Source organism: Wyeomyia smithii, chromosome 1 (assembly GCF_029784165.1).
Source record: "Wyeomyia smithii strain HCP4-BCI-WySm-NY-G18 chromosome 1, ASM2978416v1, whole genome shotgun sequence".
NCBI lineage: Eukaryota > Metazoa > Arthropoda > Insecta > Diptera > Culicidae > Wyeomyia > Wyeomyia smithii.
Genome location: NC_073694.1, coordinates 13615634 through 13631807, shown reverse-complemented (window position 1 = coordinate 13631807; position 16174 = coordinate 13615634). Strand labels below are relative to the sequence as shown.

General features: G+C 33.9%; 1 protein-coding gene across 8 annotated transcripts in view; it reads right to left on the bottom strand.

Annotated features, from left to right (window-relative positions):
- Positions 1 to 16174, bottom strand: part of LOC129718245 (putative uncharacterized protein DDB_G0282133) — a 113272-nt gene that overhangs the window by 29026 nt on the left and 68072 nt on the right. The window contains exons 1-2 of one of the 8 annotated variants that reach the window (XM_055668820.1): positions 14262 to 14869; positions 776 to 1342 (exon numbers count right to left, since the gene is read on the bottom strand). The exons of 3 other annotated variants lie outside the window; for them this stretch is intronic. In XM_055668820.1, the coding sequence (XP_055524795.1) occupies positions 776 to 1154 (379 nt within the window). In that variant the 5' untranslated portion in view covers positions 1155 to 1342; positions 14262 to 14869. Of the gene's footprint in view, positions 1 to 775; positions 1343 to 14261; positions 14870 to 16174 lie in introns of those variants that run through there. 4 more of the 8 variants (XM_055668823.1, XM_055668821.1, XM_055668824.1 and 1 more) reach the window with 4 other exon arrangements.

The window sequence follows — 16174 nt, the reverse complement described above, 5'->3', positions numbered from 1 at the left end:
TGTTCCAAGTCTGATTCTGTTTTTCGTTTGGTTAGGTGTCATTATAAGAATATTAAGAAATATAAAAAGAACTGGGATGTTTTGAGATTAGATTTCTTGAAAACAAACTGAAAAAAATTAGGATTGGAACATATATTTAGTTTGGTAATTAGGTTTGGTCAAAAAAAGGAAAAAAACAAGTTTTAAATTCTCTAGCATTGAAAAAAAAACAAAGAGAATTGATCCTATTTTATTTATGTCATCATAAAGGCGACATTTTTAACCTAATTACTGTCAAAAATGTACCGTTTTATTGTTGTTGTTCAAAACCATTTCGGAGAATCTTTTTCATTCTAAATGATAAAGTAAAGTCTGTAAGCCATGTTGTAAGTTCATAAACACAAACGACGTGATTGCACACAAGCACACACGCTGAGTGCTCTAATTATAACCGAAACAGACCTGACAATTCCGAGAAACCAAGTCCACCGCGCTGATTCACTATGCAAGTCATTTGAACCGGAGCCAATTTCAGCACCCGCGTAGATTATAAACAGTTAATAACTTTCAGTACACAACCTAGTTTGTTATGATTTTCATCGGAATTGTTTGAATTTATTCGTTGGGTGATAATAATGTTTCTCGAAGCAACAAACCAAGTGTGAACCACTTAGCGCCAGCTTCGTTGTAGGAATCACACACACACACCCATACTGGTCAGAGCTGGACTTTCCAAAAATTAAAATTAAGCTGAAATAAAATAACATGCAACAAAAGTAAAAATTTCAACAAATACCTTCATCACTCAAATAATTCACTTTATCGCTGCCGTCCGTCGACACTTCGCCCCTAACCACGCCAACAATTACCGGACCGTTCTCCGGAATCGTTTCTACGTCGCCGAACAAAAATCTATGCAGCATAAAGTTCTCCTTGCTGGCGGCGGTTGTTGCTGCCTTATCGCGAGACAACTTTCGTAACTTCTGATAGTGGGGAGCCGTGGCATTTGCCGTTTGCGGCGAGTGCCTCCGCAGATGGCCCGCCAACTTTCGCCGCTGATGTTCGATCAACTGCTGCTTGAGCAGTTCCAGCTGCTGCTCCTGCTGTATTGTCGCCGTTATGGTGGACATATTTTTTATCATCTTCCATAGAAACACTAACAGACACAGGAGCATTTATAAGGTGCACTTTCTTGCTGCTTTTTTCTTCCTAAACCGCTAGTGCATGTTCTTCACACAAGTTTATTCACATAAGTTTATTCAACTAGTAAAAGTTCACTCACTCTCTGTCTTTCTTTATCTTTCTCATCAAGAGTTCTGCCTTGTTGCGACTGACTCTACTATCGTTCCATTGCGCATAAAATCTGCGACCGCACAAAAAAGGAGAAAACCACAGACTGACTCTAGATGTTTAAAGCAGCATAAAAACCACACTACAACAGCACAAATTGTTTGGAATGTGCGATAAGCAAAAGCCGATGTTCAAACATAATAAGCCATAACCACTGACTGCCGCATCCGCCCCGTCCCGTGCATTGCGCGGCGCGTACCGCTCGCAATTCGTTCGCTCGTATAAGGCCATTTTGTTCCCATGTTAGTTGTTTACTTTCACCGCAAACGTAAATCCGATTGCGGCCCTGCGTCAGAAGTCGCACCGGATCCTAAGTAAGTCAATTTAAACCCCGATGCACTGGAATCCTATCCCTTCAGGGTTCAAACTTCAGTTTGTAGAACCCAATTAGTCACTGAAAGTGTGAAAATGTTCACCGAACATCGCTTCTGTTTTTCTGACTCTTCCATCAGGGAAGTTGCTTGCTCAACAATAAGTTGATAAGACGACCGTTATCGCAAAGTGCATGCATCACTTACATCAGCCGCACATGCTGCTGCAATCGGTTCGGTAGATAGAGTAAAAAGAATTTAAAGCCTGTATCAGACTAACCGTTGTAGCGGTTGACCGCTACCGTTCCGTTCTTTTTCGACCAATCAGAGCACAGCGGTCGACCGTCGCTTGTTGTTGTTGCAAAAAATAGAATCTTTTCTATTTTTGCCGCCGACCGTTCCCAACGGTTGCCGGCTGCTGTCATTGACATGGCGAAGGCAAACGAATCTCTTCACACCTACACAAGATTACATACAGAGACTTGACAAATGAAAATGTGTGCTTCTCTTTTTGGCACACACGACAGCCAGTCAAAACATTGATAGCACCGGCAACGCTGGTTGGCGATGTCAATTTTCGACCAACGCACACTGGCAAAAATGAATCCAAATTTCCACTAATTAAAAGCCGCTGGGCTGGATACCTTCAATATAGCATTTCTTATGTAAAATTGGTCAACAAATTGATTGGCGATGGTTTCATTTTGGACAGGGCACGGGAAATGGTCTTTTTCGCCTCTTTTCACCCTATTTTTGCGTATTTTTGAAAATATAGACCCTTTCCCGTGCCCTGCACAGAATGAAAATATCATCTATCGATTTATTGGGCAACTTTACATAAGAAATGCTTAAAGGTATCCAGCCCAGCGGCTTTTAATTAGTGGAAATTTGGATTTATTTTTGCCAGTGTGCGTTGGTCGAAAATTGACATCGCCAACCAGCGTTGCCGGTGCTATCAATGTTTTGACTGGCTGTCGTGTGTGCCAAAAAGAGAAGCACACATTTTAATTTGTCAAGTCTCTGTATGTGATCTTGTGTAGGTGTGAAGAGATTCGTTTGCCTTCGCCATGTCAATGACAGCAGCCGGCAACCGTTGGGAACGGTCGGCGGCAAAAATAGAAAAGATTCTATTTTTTGCAACAACAACAAGCGACGGTCGACCGCGGTGCTCTGATTGGTCGAAAAAGAACGGAACGGTAGCGGTCAACCGCTACAACGGTTAGTCTGATTCAGGCTTAAGCCAGGCAACCGGTGCAATCGGTTTATCTGATAAATTTACCTGGAAGTATCAGTGTGACAGCAGCCGCATTTCGTCATCCGTATTGTGGAAGAATGTAAAAAAATAAGCAACCTCACTAGAGCGTTAAAAAAAAATAAATCTTTTTTTTTTTCAAGTTACGTTTTAAAACTCGACCCGTTTATCAGAAACACAAAGAAGCTATCTGATAGCGTTCTAGGATTCGAGATAAGGACTTGCAGTTCGAAGAAGTGAGTAGAGCTTCCACGAGTTGACTTTGAAAGGAAGTGAGAAGAAAAATCAACTTTGTCGAAGTATTCAGCAAACCATTGAAAAGTAGAAGATTTATTGATTATTTTCAGAAAAAAAACCAAATTTTACAAAATGCAAAATTTCACCATTTTAAAAGCTTTACTATGAAAACCCCTTATGTTCAAGAGTTTTACTGCCGCTCCAAGCATAACTGTCCCACCGTGCATAAGGTTTGTGTAGAGATGAGATGAGGAAACCAAACTTGGAACGACAGCTTAGGAGACTAGATATTTTAGGAGTTTAGGAGACTAGATTAGATATTTTTGATTTGGTTCAAGAGGTAAGCAGCCCTAGAGCCTGGGAGTCTATTATTTGAAGAATCCGACAGACTGAGAATTTTGACGTTTATGGGATCACGAAAACCAGAAACCCAAAAATTTAACAATCCAAAAATAATTTGATCGAAAATGATATCAGAGAAAACCCTTGCAAAAATATAGAAATCATCTGACAAACCGTTATTCCTCTGCTTGTAATTTTTTGCACAATTTTTGCCTTTAAATGAGCAATTTACCAGAATGTTTTTTGACGTGAACTTAATTGTTTGGTATTATGACTATTTAACACAAACTTTAGACCATTTTTTTTTTTACTTTTTTAGGAGATTATAGTCTTGCTGAGTAATTCTTAACAGATTTTTTTACATATTTTTGTAATAATTTAACATCGATCATTCGAGAATATTAGCAATTTCTACAGATAAAAGTAGGCTCTGGTGTTCTCAAATCCTGTGTACCACAAGGTGTCAAATTGGGTGCGCTTCCTACCATCAACTTCAATTGAGTTTTTTAAACAGCCAATACAACTTTGAGATGTCATTCTATATGACTTATGTCCTTGTTATATTTTTACCTGCAGAGGATTTTATGAATATCTTGTATTCTTTTTAATTTTTTTTCTGCTCGATGGCTCATCAATGGCTCAAGATTGTATTCACTTTTAAAAATATCCACTCTTCAAGTATAAGTGACCATTAATTTCTTCGCGAATTTGACAATGTTTTGGGGTACTCTGTTGATGCTCTGACATGCCGTGTTGTGAATCTTTGATTGGTTTTTAACAAGTTTTCAATGATTTCTGACTGTTTTTTTTTTTAAATATTCTACTTTCTAATTTTCTATAAAGTTAAAAATTGCTTGCGATGTTTCGAAAAATTTTTCATGACTAAATAATTTGGAATATTTTCAATAAATTAGTGTTGAGCCTTTTTATCAGTTTTTTGACACATTCGCGCATCTAATCTGTTCGATTTTGTAGTTTTCAATACCTTTTTTTTTTTTTTTTTTTTTAAGGGGGGATTTGTTAGTAGCTTAAGTATTTATGATAAATATTAGTAAATAATGAGTATGTGTGTCCAATCACAAATGGTGACTTCTCAACACTGTTAGAAATTTGTAATTTTAATTGTTAGGATTTGTTTGCTTTCGCAATTAGGACTTATCATTCGTAGGGATTTAAACCTACTTGTCAGAAAAGGGGAAGTAAACTTACAACTAACTTAATTGCTAACTTATTGGCTATAAAGAGAGCTTATCGTAGCAATTGAGGATTGCAACGATTTTTGTCGAAAATTGTTAATAATTTTATTTGACATAGCTTCTAATGGTTCAACACCAGTAAGTCTATGTAATTCGAGTGTACCAAACCAAGGAGGACGCTTCAAAATCATTTTCAGAATTTTATTCTGAATCCTTTGGAGCGTTTTCTTCCTTGTTGAACAGCAACTTGACCAGATCGGTACAGCATAAAGCATTGCTGGTCTAAAAATTTGTTTGTAAATCAAAAGTTTGTTCTTTAAACAAAGTTTAGAATTCCTGTTAATGAGAGGATATAAACATCTCGTATATTTGATGCACTTGGCTTGTATACTCTCAATGTGCTCTTTGAAAATAAGTTTTTTATCATAAATTAGTCCCAAGTACTTAACCTTGTCGGACCAACTTAAAATAACCCCATTCATCTTGACAACGTGATTATTGTTTGGCTTGAGGAAAGAAGCCCTAGGCTTATGCGGAAAAATTATCATTTGAGTTTAAGAAGCATTGGGAGAGATTTTCCACTTTTGCAAGTAGGAAGAAAAAATATCTAAACTTTTCTGCAATCGACTGCATATGACACGAAGACTTTTTCCTTTTACGGAAATGCTTGTGTCATCGCAGAACAATGACTTTGTGCATCCTGGAGGCAAATCAGGAAGATCTGAAGTGAATATGTTGTACAGGACTGGACCCAAGACTGAACCTTGAGGCACACCTGCTCTGACAGGAAATCTATCAGATTTTGAATTCTGATAGACAACCTGCAGAGTTCGATCAGTAAGATAATTTTTTAAAATTTTGATTAGGAAAATTGGAAAATTAAAAGTTTGCAATTTCGCAATCAAACCTTTATGCCAAACACTGTCGAATGCTTTTTCTATGTCTAAAAGAGCAGCTCCAGTGGAATAACCTTCAGATTTGTTAGCTCGTATCATATTAGTAACTCTGAGCAATTGATGAGTTGTGGAATGCCCATGGCGAAATCCAAACTGTTCATTTGCAAAAATTGAATTTTCGTTGATGTGTGACATCATTCTGTTAAGAATAACTCTCTCAAACAGTTTACTTATTGAAGAAAGCAAACTGATTGGTCGATAACTTGAAACTTCAGCTGGGTTCTTATCCGGCTTTAAAATGGGAGTAATTTTTGCATTTTTCCATAATTTGGGAAAATATGCAATTTTGAAGCAGCAATTGAAAATTTTCACTAAAAACTCCATTGTGCTCTCAGGGAGATGTTTGATTAGTATATTAAAGATTCCATCGTCACCAGGTGCTTTCATATTTTTGAAATTTTTAATAATTGATTTAATCTCATTCAAGTTAGTTTCAATTATTTCTGCAGGTAAAAAATTCTGGGAAGAAATTAAATCAAATTGACGTGTGACTTCATTTTCAATTGGACTCACAAAATTCAAATTTGAGTTATGAACACTCTCAAACTGCTGAGCAAGTCTTTGAGCCTTTTGTTCATTGGATACAAGAAAACGTTCACCATCTTTTAAAACTGGAATAGGCTTTGAAGGTTTCTTAAGAATCTTCGACAGCTTCCAAAATGGTTTTGAATATGGTTTCAATTTTTCAACTTTAGTCTCAAAATTTTGATTTCTCAGAAGTGTAAATCTATGTTTAATCTCTTTCTGTAAATCTTTATAAATAGTTTTAAAAACAGGGTCACGAGAACGTTGATATTGACGTCTGCGGACATTTTTCAAACGAATTAGAAGTTGAAGATTTTCGTCAATTATTGATGAATCAAATTTCACTTGAGCCTTTGGAACAGAATAATTCCTGGCATCAACAATTGCACATTTTAATGCTTCCAAAGCGGAATCAATATTCACTTCGTTTTGCAAATCAAGCTCATTATTGAAATTTCTCTCAATATAATTTTTGTATCTTTCCCAATTAGCTTTGTTATAATTAAAAACAGAGCTCATAGGGTTTAAAACTGATTCATGTGATAAAGAAAAAGTTATTGGAAGATGGTCAGAATCAAAGTCAGCATGTGTGATCAAATCACTACATACATGACTTTGATCTGTCAGCACCAAATCAATTGTTGAAGGGTTTCTTACAGAAGAAAAGCATGTAGGACTATTCGGAGACAAAATATAATAGTATCCTGAAGAACAATCATTGAATAAAATTTTGCCATTGGAATTACTTTGAGAATTATTCCATGAACGATGTTTAGCGTTAAAATCGCCGATTATGAAAAATTTCGAACGATTTCTGGTGAGTTTTTGTAAATCACCTTTAAAATAATTTTTGAGCTCGCGTGTGCATTGAAATGGTAAATATGCTGCGGCAATAAATAAAATCCCAAGTTCAGTTTGAACTTCAATTCCCAAAGTTTCAATAACTTTCGTCTCAAGATGGGGAAGAGCACGATGTTTGATTCGGCGATGAATAACAATTGCAACTCCACCGCCGGAACCCTGAATCCTATCATATCTATGAACCACGTAATTGGGATCATATTTTAATTTTATGTTAGGTTTCAAAAATGTTTCAGTAATAATTGCAATATGCACATTATTTACTGTTAAAAAATTAAAAAGCTCATTCTCATTGGCCTTCAATGAGCGAGCATTCCAATTTAATATTTTAATTGTTTTATTTAAAATCATTGCTAAATTTTAAATTAGAAACAATTTTAATAGTAAAATTTGTGCCTATTTGAATGGCTTCAAACATTGATTTTGCCTGCAACATGGCGTTCATAAGATCGAACATTGCCTGTTGCAAAAAAGAAAGTTTACCTGCCGTAATAGGCCCCAGGCAGTTGACATTAGAAAAAATATTTTCGGCAGCAATATTAGCTGGAGTAATAGGTGTACAATTATTTTCTAGCGTGTTTTGCTTACCCATATTAACGGTCATTTTCGAACTACCAACACTAGGCGGTATAATGTTCGAACTACCTGTAACCTGTGCATAAGTTAAACGGGTATGCAAAGGAGTAGGTAAACTATGCGTCACTGGTACGCTTGGAGAATTTTGTTTTGAAGTTGGTTTTAATTGAGAAATTGAATTTTGTTTACCTTGCCTTGCCTTAACAATTGCTAAACGGACTGGGCATTGATAAAAATTCGACATATGGTTGCCGTTACAATTCGCACAGCGAAAATTTTTACTCTCTTTCACAGGACATGTGTCCTTTGTGTGAGAAGAGTCTCCACAAATGAGGCATTTTTGGTCCATGTTACAGAACTTTGAACCATGGCCATAACGTTGGCAAATACGGCATTGGGTGATATGCTTTTCACCTCCGCCAAACTTTCGATATAATTCCCATCTTACACGCACGTTATATAAAGCATGTGCTTTTTCAAAAAATTTTAAGGTATTAACCTCACTGCGGTTAAAATGAATTAAATAATTTACAAGGGAAATTCCAGTTCGCTGACTGTTTTCGCCTCGTGATTTTTGTTTCATTAGAATTACTTGGGTAGGGGCTATGCCAAGTAATTCTGTTAAAGTAAGTTTGATCTCATCAACGGTTTGATCGTTGGTGAGACCTTTCAAGACAACCTTGAACGGCTTGGCGTTCTTGGTGTCATATGTAAAAAATTTGTACATCTTGTCGGTTAAATACTGAACAAGACGATCTCGACCCTTTACTGAGTCGGCTAATAAGCGGCATTCACCTCTACGGCCAATTTGATAGGTAACTTTAACGTCAGAAACAAACGTTGAAAGTTCCTTTTTGAATATATTAAATTCAGAAGAAATAGTTACCACAATAGGTGGAACTTTCTCCTTTTTTAAAGATTTTATATTTTGTATAGTTTCATTATTGGTAACTTCCATTTCACCAGCTTCTTGCTCAGGCAAAATATCAAAAGGATTGTCACTACAGACACTCGATGTGTCAGAAAGAGATGCCTCTCTTTTCCTCCCCGCAGCGATGCGAGGTTTCTTTTTCCGTCCAGCCATTTCAGGTGATACGAAAAAAGTTAAAACAAATGTTAAATTCAAAAGTAGGTAGTCTTGAGAAAGACTGATGGGAAATAACTTTCAGGTAGTCTTTAAAAGACACACTGACAAAACACAAACTTTGAAGCTATAGGCAGTCAAAGACCAGTCCACAAGCAACCGAAAAAACGTCTGATCTTTTTTTACCCGCGATATATTTAAAACTTAAATGATCTGCTAATAAATTTCACTAATTTTTCATTTCGTTTTATTTGTTTTTTTTTGCCAACTTTTAAAGTATTTTTGCTAAATATTTGTTGATTTTCAACTTTTTTTTGTTCAAGTGATTTTATAGACATAATAAATTTGGAAAAAAATAACAGTGACGAATGATTTGCTCTTTTGCATTATTTTTGTTTTCTTTTATCAGCATATTTTCTCTAATTTTTTATATCAACATTTTTATTCTTCTTTAATCTTTTTATGGCTTTTCCATTTATTTTTATTTTTTCTAATTTGTGTAAATTTTTTAATTAATTTATTATTAATTTCAATTATTTTCAATTACAATACAATCTTTTTCTACGCGAGGGATACGCGGCGTGTAAAAAACGTGTAAATTCTGGAATCCGCGTGAAAAACCGCGTTGATTTTCGTATGAAAAAATCGGATTAGTTTCGAAATCAACGTAGAAAAACTTCATTTGCTTAAGGTTTTCTATAATTAATAACAGTGTTATTTCTACCTGCGAATCGAGCTGAAAATCAAGAAAAAATATAAAAAGGTTAGGCCAAATCAGTGACCATTCAGTAATTTCATTAAGTATCAGATCAGGCCATCTAAATGATTGTAAAAAAACGACTTTTCTGGAAAATTCGCATGAAAATACGCAACAATTCCAAAATCCACGTTAAACAACCGAAATTTGCTTGAAAAAAAACCGCGTAAAAAGACTAGAGTGTATTTTAATTTTCAAGTTTTTTTTTATTATTTATATTTTTCCTTTTTTTATTTTTCCGCTATTTTTAAATTTTTTTTTGCAACATTTTGTTTCGACCTTTCTACACCTTTTTCAATCTTGCAAAAGATTTTCATAGCGCTTCTTGAGTGTATTTCAATTTTTTTAAACATTGATAGTTTGTGTTTGTTTTTCTTTTGTTGATCATTTATTGATCTTCAATTTTAGTTTGACACCAACGCTTGATAAATTAAATAAAAATTAGAGATAGCAAAAGGATTGTTCTTTATATTTAATAAAATTCTTTTTTATAGTTTTTTTGTTTTTTTTCAGTAGATATTTTCGAATATTTGTTTTTCTTATTTTCAACATTTTTTTCTTGTTTTTACCATATTCTTTTTTCTTGTTTTTGACATTTTTTTTCAGTATTATTTTTTCAAAGATTTGTTTTGGGGTAGCTGTTCCATTTTTTCCAACCTTGTTTATTTTTCCAGTATTTTTTATCTTTTTCAATATATATATTTTTTTAACATATTTTTTTCGGTTTTCAACATTGTTCTCTAGTTTTCAATATTTTTTTTCTCGTTTTCAACAAAATTTTTAGCATTTCGTTTTAAGATTTGTATTAGGGTATCCGTTCTAATTCTTGTTTTTTTTTTTAGATTTTCTTTTCTTACAATTTTTTTTTAAAGTTTTTTTTTGTTTTTAACACTTTCTTCTCGTTTCAACATTTTTTTCTCGTTTCCAACATTGTTTTCTCGTTCTCAACATTTTTTCTCGCATTTAACTTTTTTCTCGTTTCTTTTTCAACATTTTTTTTTTCAATATTTGTTTCAGACTTTCTGTTCTATTATTATCAGACTTATGCTAATTATCATCAGGGGGGTTAACGAAGTCAAAGAGAACTAACTTTTTACAGGAAGATGTTCTGCAATTATATAAATTGAAGTAGACACCCCCTTGACGATAACAGAACTGATGCTCAATTTTTTCAATATTTTTTAAGATTGTTTTGATTTTTTTCTTTTTCATTATTTTTTCTTTTTTATTCAATATTTTGTTTTGGTTTTAATTAATTTTTTGTTGAACTTTTTTATTATCTATCCATTGTTTTATTATTTTCTATTCACTTTTTTATTCAATATTTTAATATCCGCTTTATTTTTTATTAATTTTTTTTTGTTTTTTTTTTTTTGTTTTTTTTTTTTGTTTTTTATCCATTTTTTATTTTTTTTTACTCATTTTTTTCATGTTTTGCTCAATTTGTTATTCACTTTTCCATTTTTTTTCAATATAATTCTATTATTTTTTATTATATTCGTTTTTTTATTGAGCTTTTTTATTCAATTTTTTATTTTTGATTCATCCTTTTATTTTTATTCAATCTATTTTATTTTTGATTCATTTTTTTACTCTCTTTTTAATTTTTTCTTAACTTTTTTAATTATGCAATATTTCTCACCTTTTACTTTTTTTCACTCTCTTCTATTTTTTAAACCATTTTTTTTATTCTTGTTCTTATATTTTCAATTCAATTTTCAATTATTTTTATTCACTTTTTAATTTCTATTCAAATTTTTCCCTACTTTTTTTATTTTTTGTTCAGTATTTTTTCACCTTTTAATTTTTATCACTCTTTTTTATTTTTTATTCTTTTTTATATTTTCTATTTAATTTTTTTATATTTTTTCATCTGCTTTTTTATTTCTAATCCATTGTTTTTATTCAATTTTTTATGCATTTTTTCATTGTTATTCTTTTTTTTATGTTTTACTCATTTTTTATTTTCTTTTATTCATTTTTTTATTTTTTATTCATTTTTTTATTTTTTATTCATTTTTTTGTTTTTCATTCTTTTTTTTTATTTTTTATTCATTTTTTTTTTAATTTCCTTTTAAATCTGTTTTATTTGTTATTTAATCTTATGTATTTTTAATTTAATTGTCCTTTATCTTTTATTAAATATTTTCCTATTTTTTTCATATATTTTTTAGAATTGTTTTTTAAATGACTTGCAGAAGATTTTAGCTCAATCTCTAAAGTGATTTTCAATTCGTTTAAACATTAACAGCCTGTGATAATTTTTGAAAAACTTGCTGTTTTTTCAGGGTTCAGAAAGTTTCATAATGTTTTTTTTTTTATTATTACTTTTATTATTTTTCCGAAAAGTTCCTATTTCCAATACTGCTTATGATCTTAAGAAACATATTTTACTAATATTCTTTAAATAATTTTGACACCTTAGTTTGAAAGCTGTTGTAAAACAGACTTTGCCGATTTTCAATCCAATATACCGCAAGGTAGTAAACTTGGTACATTTCTTTTTTATCAATTTTTAAATCTTATTTGAAAACCTGCGGTTTTTTGCTTTAATAGCAAAGGGTTGGAATTATTTCTTGTTCCTCTAGTTTTATTATTTGATTTGCAATACATTCTACGCTTTGAATGATATTTTAATACTGTTTATGTTAACCTAAATAATAAATTTGTTTGATTTTCTGCAGAAATATGATTCAGTGATAGTCTTTCTGAATGGTTTGACTTTGGAAATGTTTTCATGCTCTCAAAGAGGTTTCGTTTTGACGAACATAATTCGTCCTGATGACTTTTTGGCTTTCAATAATTTTGTTCTTTTTTTTTCAAATAATTTTCTCAAGTAGGCGCCTGCTACTAGCATTTTTGTATGATTTTTGTACTGTTCTTTGAGTATTCTTTCCCGTTGGATTTTTGTTTCTGTTTTAAAAATTTGAATGGATTTTTGAAACCCTTTTCAAAACGTTTTACTGGCCTTCCAAAGATTTTCGACAAATTTCCAATTTTTTTATTTCGTTTCTGATAATGTTTACATCTTTTTTCTTGATAAATGTTGAATCTTTTATTATCAGATTCGCAATTATTGTTTTTTAACAGCTACTCCTAATATTTCGCTTATGAATGCTGTTGTATTCTACTAATATGTCAGTGCTTTTGCATGTTTTCATGGAATTTTGGACGACTTTTTTATGTGTTTCATCTTGTTGACAAATTTGGGAATCAAATAAAATTAAGTACATAAAAATTCTTCGAAAAACCGATCCAAATATGAGAAGGTCCTTTGAGAGCTCACAGAATACATATAAAAACCTTAATATGCATTTAATACACGCAAAAGTTGAAGTCTTGTACAATCATTGTGTCTTCCCGATTCGCACAAATGTTGCACAGAAATCGCACAATAAATGTGTGAAACGCATAACGCAACAGTTGTACTGCGAATACATTGACATAGAATGAAATCAGAATATGTATCATACACCGACACTTTATTTCTCACGTCGAGTGTATTAGTGATGCATGCGCTTTTTTCTCAAGCGACGAGAGAAATTTCTCTCTCGCTCGTAGAATTTCCATGTATGTGCGAGAAGACTAGACACGTCACATATTTGCAGGTTGCTCTTTCGCTTCTCTTTCGGTTCGGATTGCGACGCGCAAGGCGATATCTCGTTGCTTCACGAAATGAGCGAGACACCCGTGCTGTACATACTTGATACCAGTGTTGTTAGTCTTTCACTCATACTGTCGGTGCGGGGTTGCTGCTATTCAGAGGAATGCATGAGGAAGAAAAACTATCTAGAAAGCGTGTGTGCAAGACTTGAAAAGCGTAGCATATGTCTCGTCCTCAAGCAGAAAGGAGGAGAATGGTTTTGCTTCTCGCTCGCTTTGCAATGCTGCTTGATACCAGTTTAAACTGTTTAGGTGTAGTAGTTTGGAGCTGCCAAATACATTTAAGAAACGCTAGAGCATTAATTGCGTTATGCCCAACACGCAATCATTGTACTGGTTCCGAATTACATCAACAATTGCGCTAAAAACGCACAATTTTGTACTGGTTCCGCACCATCCAACTTTTGCGTGTATATTGGAAAAGAAATGTAAAATTCATATACTAATAAATAAGGTCGATCCCTGTATTCCTAAAACAATAGACCAACCATAATAAGAGAATTCACAGTAACATTACAGTATTTCAAGAGATTGGACTGTTTAAAATATATTATCCTCACAAATGGCAAACCCAATTTGTGGTGGAAAAAAAACCTTACAAGTACAAAAAATTTTCACGCCATTAGGAAATGCAGGGAACCCCAGCGAAGCTAAGGTGAATCATCGTGTTAATCAATAGTATTTCAATAAAAGATAGAGTGGATTATGTTGAATACTTTAAAAGTTAGTCGATTTCCGCAATAATCCAAAACGACTCATTACTGCGAAAATTTTCCCTTCGCAAAGAAAATAAACCACAGTGGAAGTTTTCCCCGTCCGTAGTAGTATCAAGCACTAATTTAACCGTCTCAATCGTGCTTATCGTCATGGAAAGAGCAAATTTATTCTCAATTGATTTGACTTTCATCCGACGACGACGGCGATGGTTGAAGAGTAGGCAGCACAACGCTCTACTGTATGAAATAAACACTCGTCCATATTTCTCGCTTTTGCTCATTCCCATTAAATCTCGCGAGTGGTCTCGGATGTCGGCGTTGATTGTGATTGTGTGGGGTTTTTTTTTGTGCTGCGGTACACCGTAACTACTAGAACACTAACTGCGCGTATCAGTAGAACGGTAAAAGCCTCTATTCTCAACCATCGTGTGGTTGACATCCATTGCTCTTGTTAACCTGAAATCAGTTTCACTCTCGATACGTGAAATAATCGAACGAAAGGTTAGACTTATTATTAGGAACTAACGCACGCAAGGTTCTGTCAGTTTGACGACTTTTTCAACATAAGCGTAACACCGGATCACCACAGAAAAGATCACTTTTCCCGCATATGATTCGCGTTGCAGCTAAAAATAGCAACTACTAACCGACAGTTGCTCTTTTTTTTTTCAAGTTTCAGATCACCGAGAATCGCCAGATTTCATATCTGTTCGGATTTTCAAATTTATCTACGTCTTAATTTTCATAATCACACTTCATCTGTTCAAACGAAAAAAAAAACACTCCCGCGGTGTTGTTACGTCACGATCCACAAAAACTCCCAAGTTGACCCATTCGGAAGCGTTAAAAACCGCGCGCACGATTCGAGCCACTAAGCGGCGACTAAGTCGGTCGGTCGTCGACTAGCGAGAACACTGCTGGGAAACAATTTTCGCGAGAAAATTTGCATCGCACCACACACGCACACATTCGCAGAGATTGAGAAATTATGGTTAGGCCGTAAACTACGCCAACTGGGAATCCATTTCATGTCACCCATTCTAGGGTGCGTAGGAAGGTGGTATCAATCGATTCAAAACGGATTCGAGTTCTTTGAAAATCTAAACAACCGAACCGAAATACGCTTCTCCTTCTAACGGGTCACTTCCTGCAGAGCCAATTTCGGTCGCTTGGATTTCAATGCCATAAATTTAACCAAATGACACACGCAGATGGACCGTTACTCTGCTGGTAACAAACCAATAATCATCAACTTGTGTGTCGACACTGTTACCGCCGACCGGGGTATGCGTGCGACTGCGAAGTGCATGCCATTCTTTTTGTAGAACGGATGGCTGCTGCGAACAGCAGCTTGCGATTCAAAAACACGACAACGAGAGCAAAACACGCGCAGAAACTGCAATTCTACCATACAACAGATCTATCTGATGAACAGCCGAGCCGAGGAAGCCAAAGACCAGAGAAAAAGAGAGGCGACGAAACAAAGAGGCGCAAATGTGGAGGCGCACGACCATGGATGACTAATCAAACTGTCTTGTTCTTGTTATCGTGCGCTTACTGATGAACGAGAAAACAACGCTAGTAGCCATGTAGAGGGAAAAGTTATACTGACAACTGCAGGGGGAACTGAAAATTAGAAGCAACGAACAAATAGTTTTTTATATTGGTGAATCAATTATAGATTTTTTTTCTGGCAATTGTTTGCACTAATCAGTGAGAATACAATCAGAAACAGTGAGAAGTTCCTCTTTTATTGGAGTTTTAATGTCTTAGAAATGTGACTAAAACTTTTCAATTCAGGATTTACTTTGGTTGGTTTACATTCATCATATTTGACATGTTTGGTCTATTTAATGTTTTTTTATTTACATTTTTTATTATTTTAACCAGCTGCGACTTTTTTTTACACGAATGAAATTATGATCGTTTTTTCTTTGTTATTTCTGGCTTTGTTTCAACATTTGTTATCTTCTTAAAAATTATTAACATTCTCGACCTTTTTAGACATTTCTAATCTTTTTTAATTATTGAACCTTTTTTAACATTTTTTGGAAAATTCAATTTATCTGACATGCTTGATTTTTCTATTTTTCTACATTTTAGGAAATGATTTGCTTCTTGACTCTATTTTTTCTTGATATGTTACGATTTTTCACTGTAATTACACAGATTTGATATTTTTTACACAGTCATGTCACAGATTTGATATTTTTTACTAACATATCAGTTGCGCAATTAAGTTTTCTTTTTTTCTAATGAAAATGTAACATTATTTTGCAAAAACATGCAGTCACTTAAAAATGGCTTGACGGATAACACCTAATAGCAAAGCAAGCTGTTCCTGCGTTTGGCATGGATCCTAATCGAGC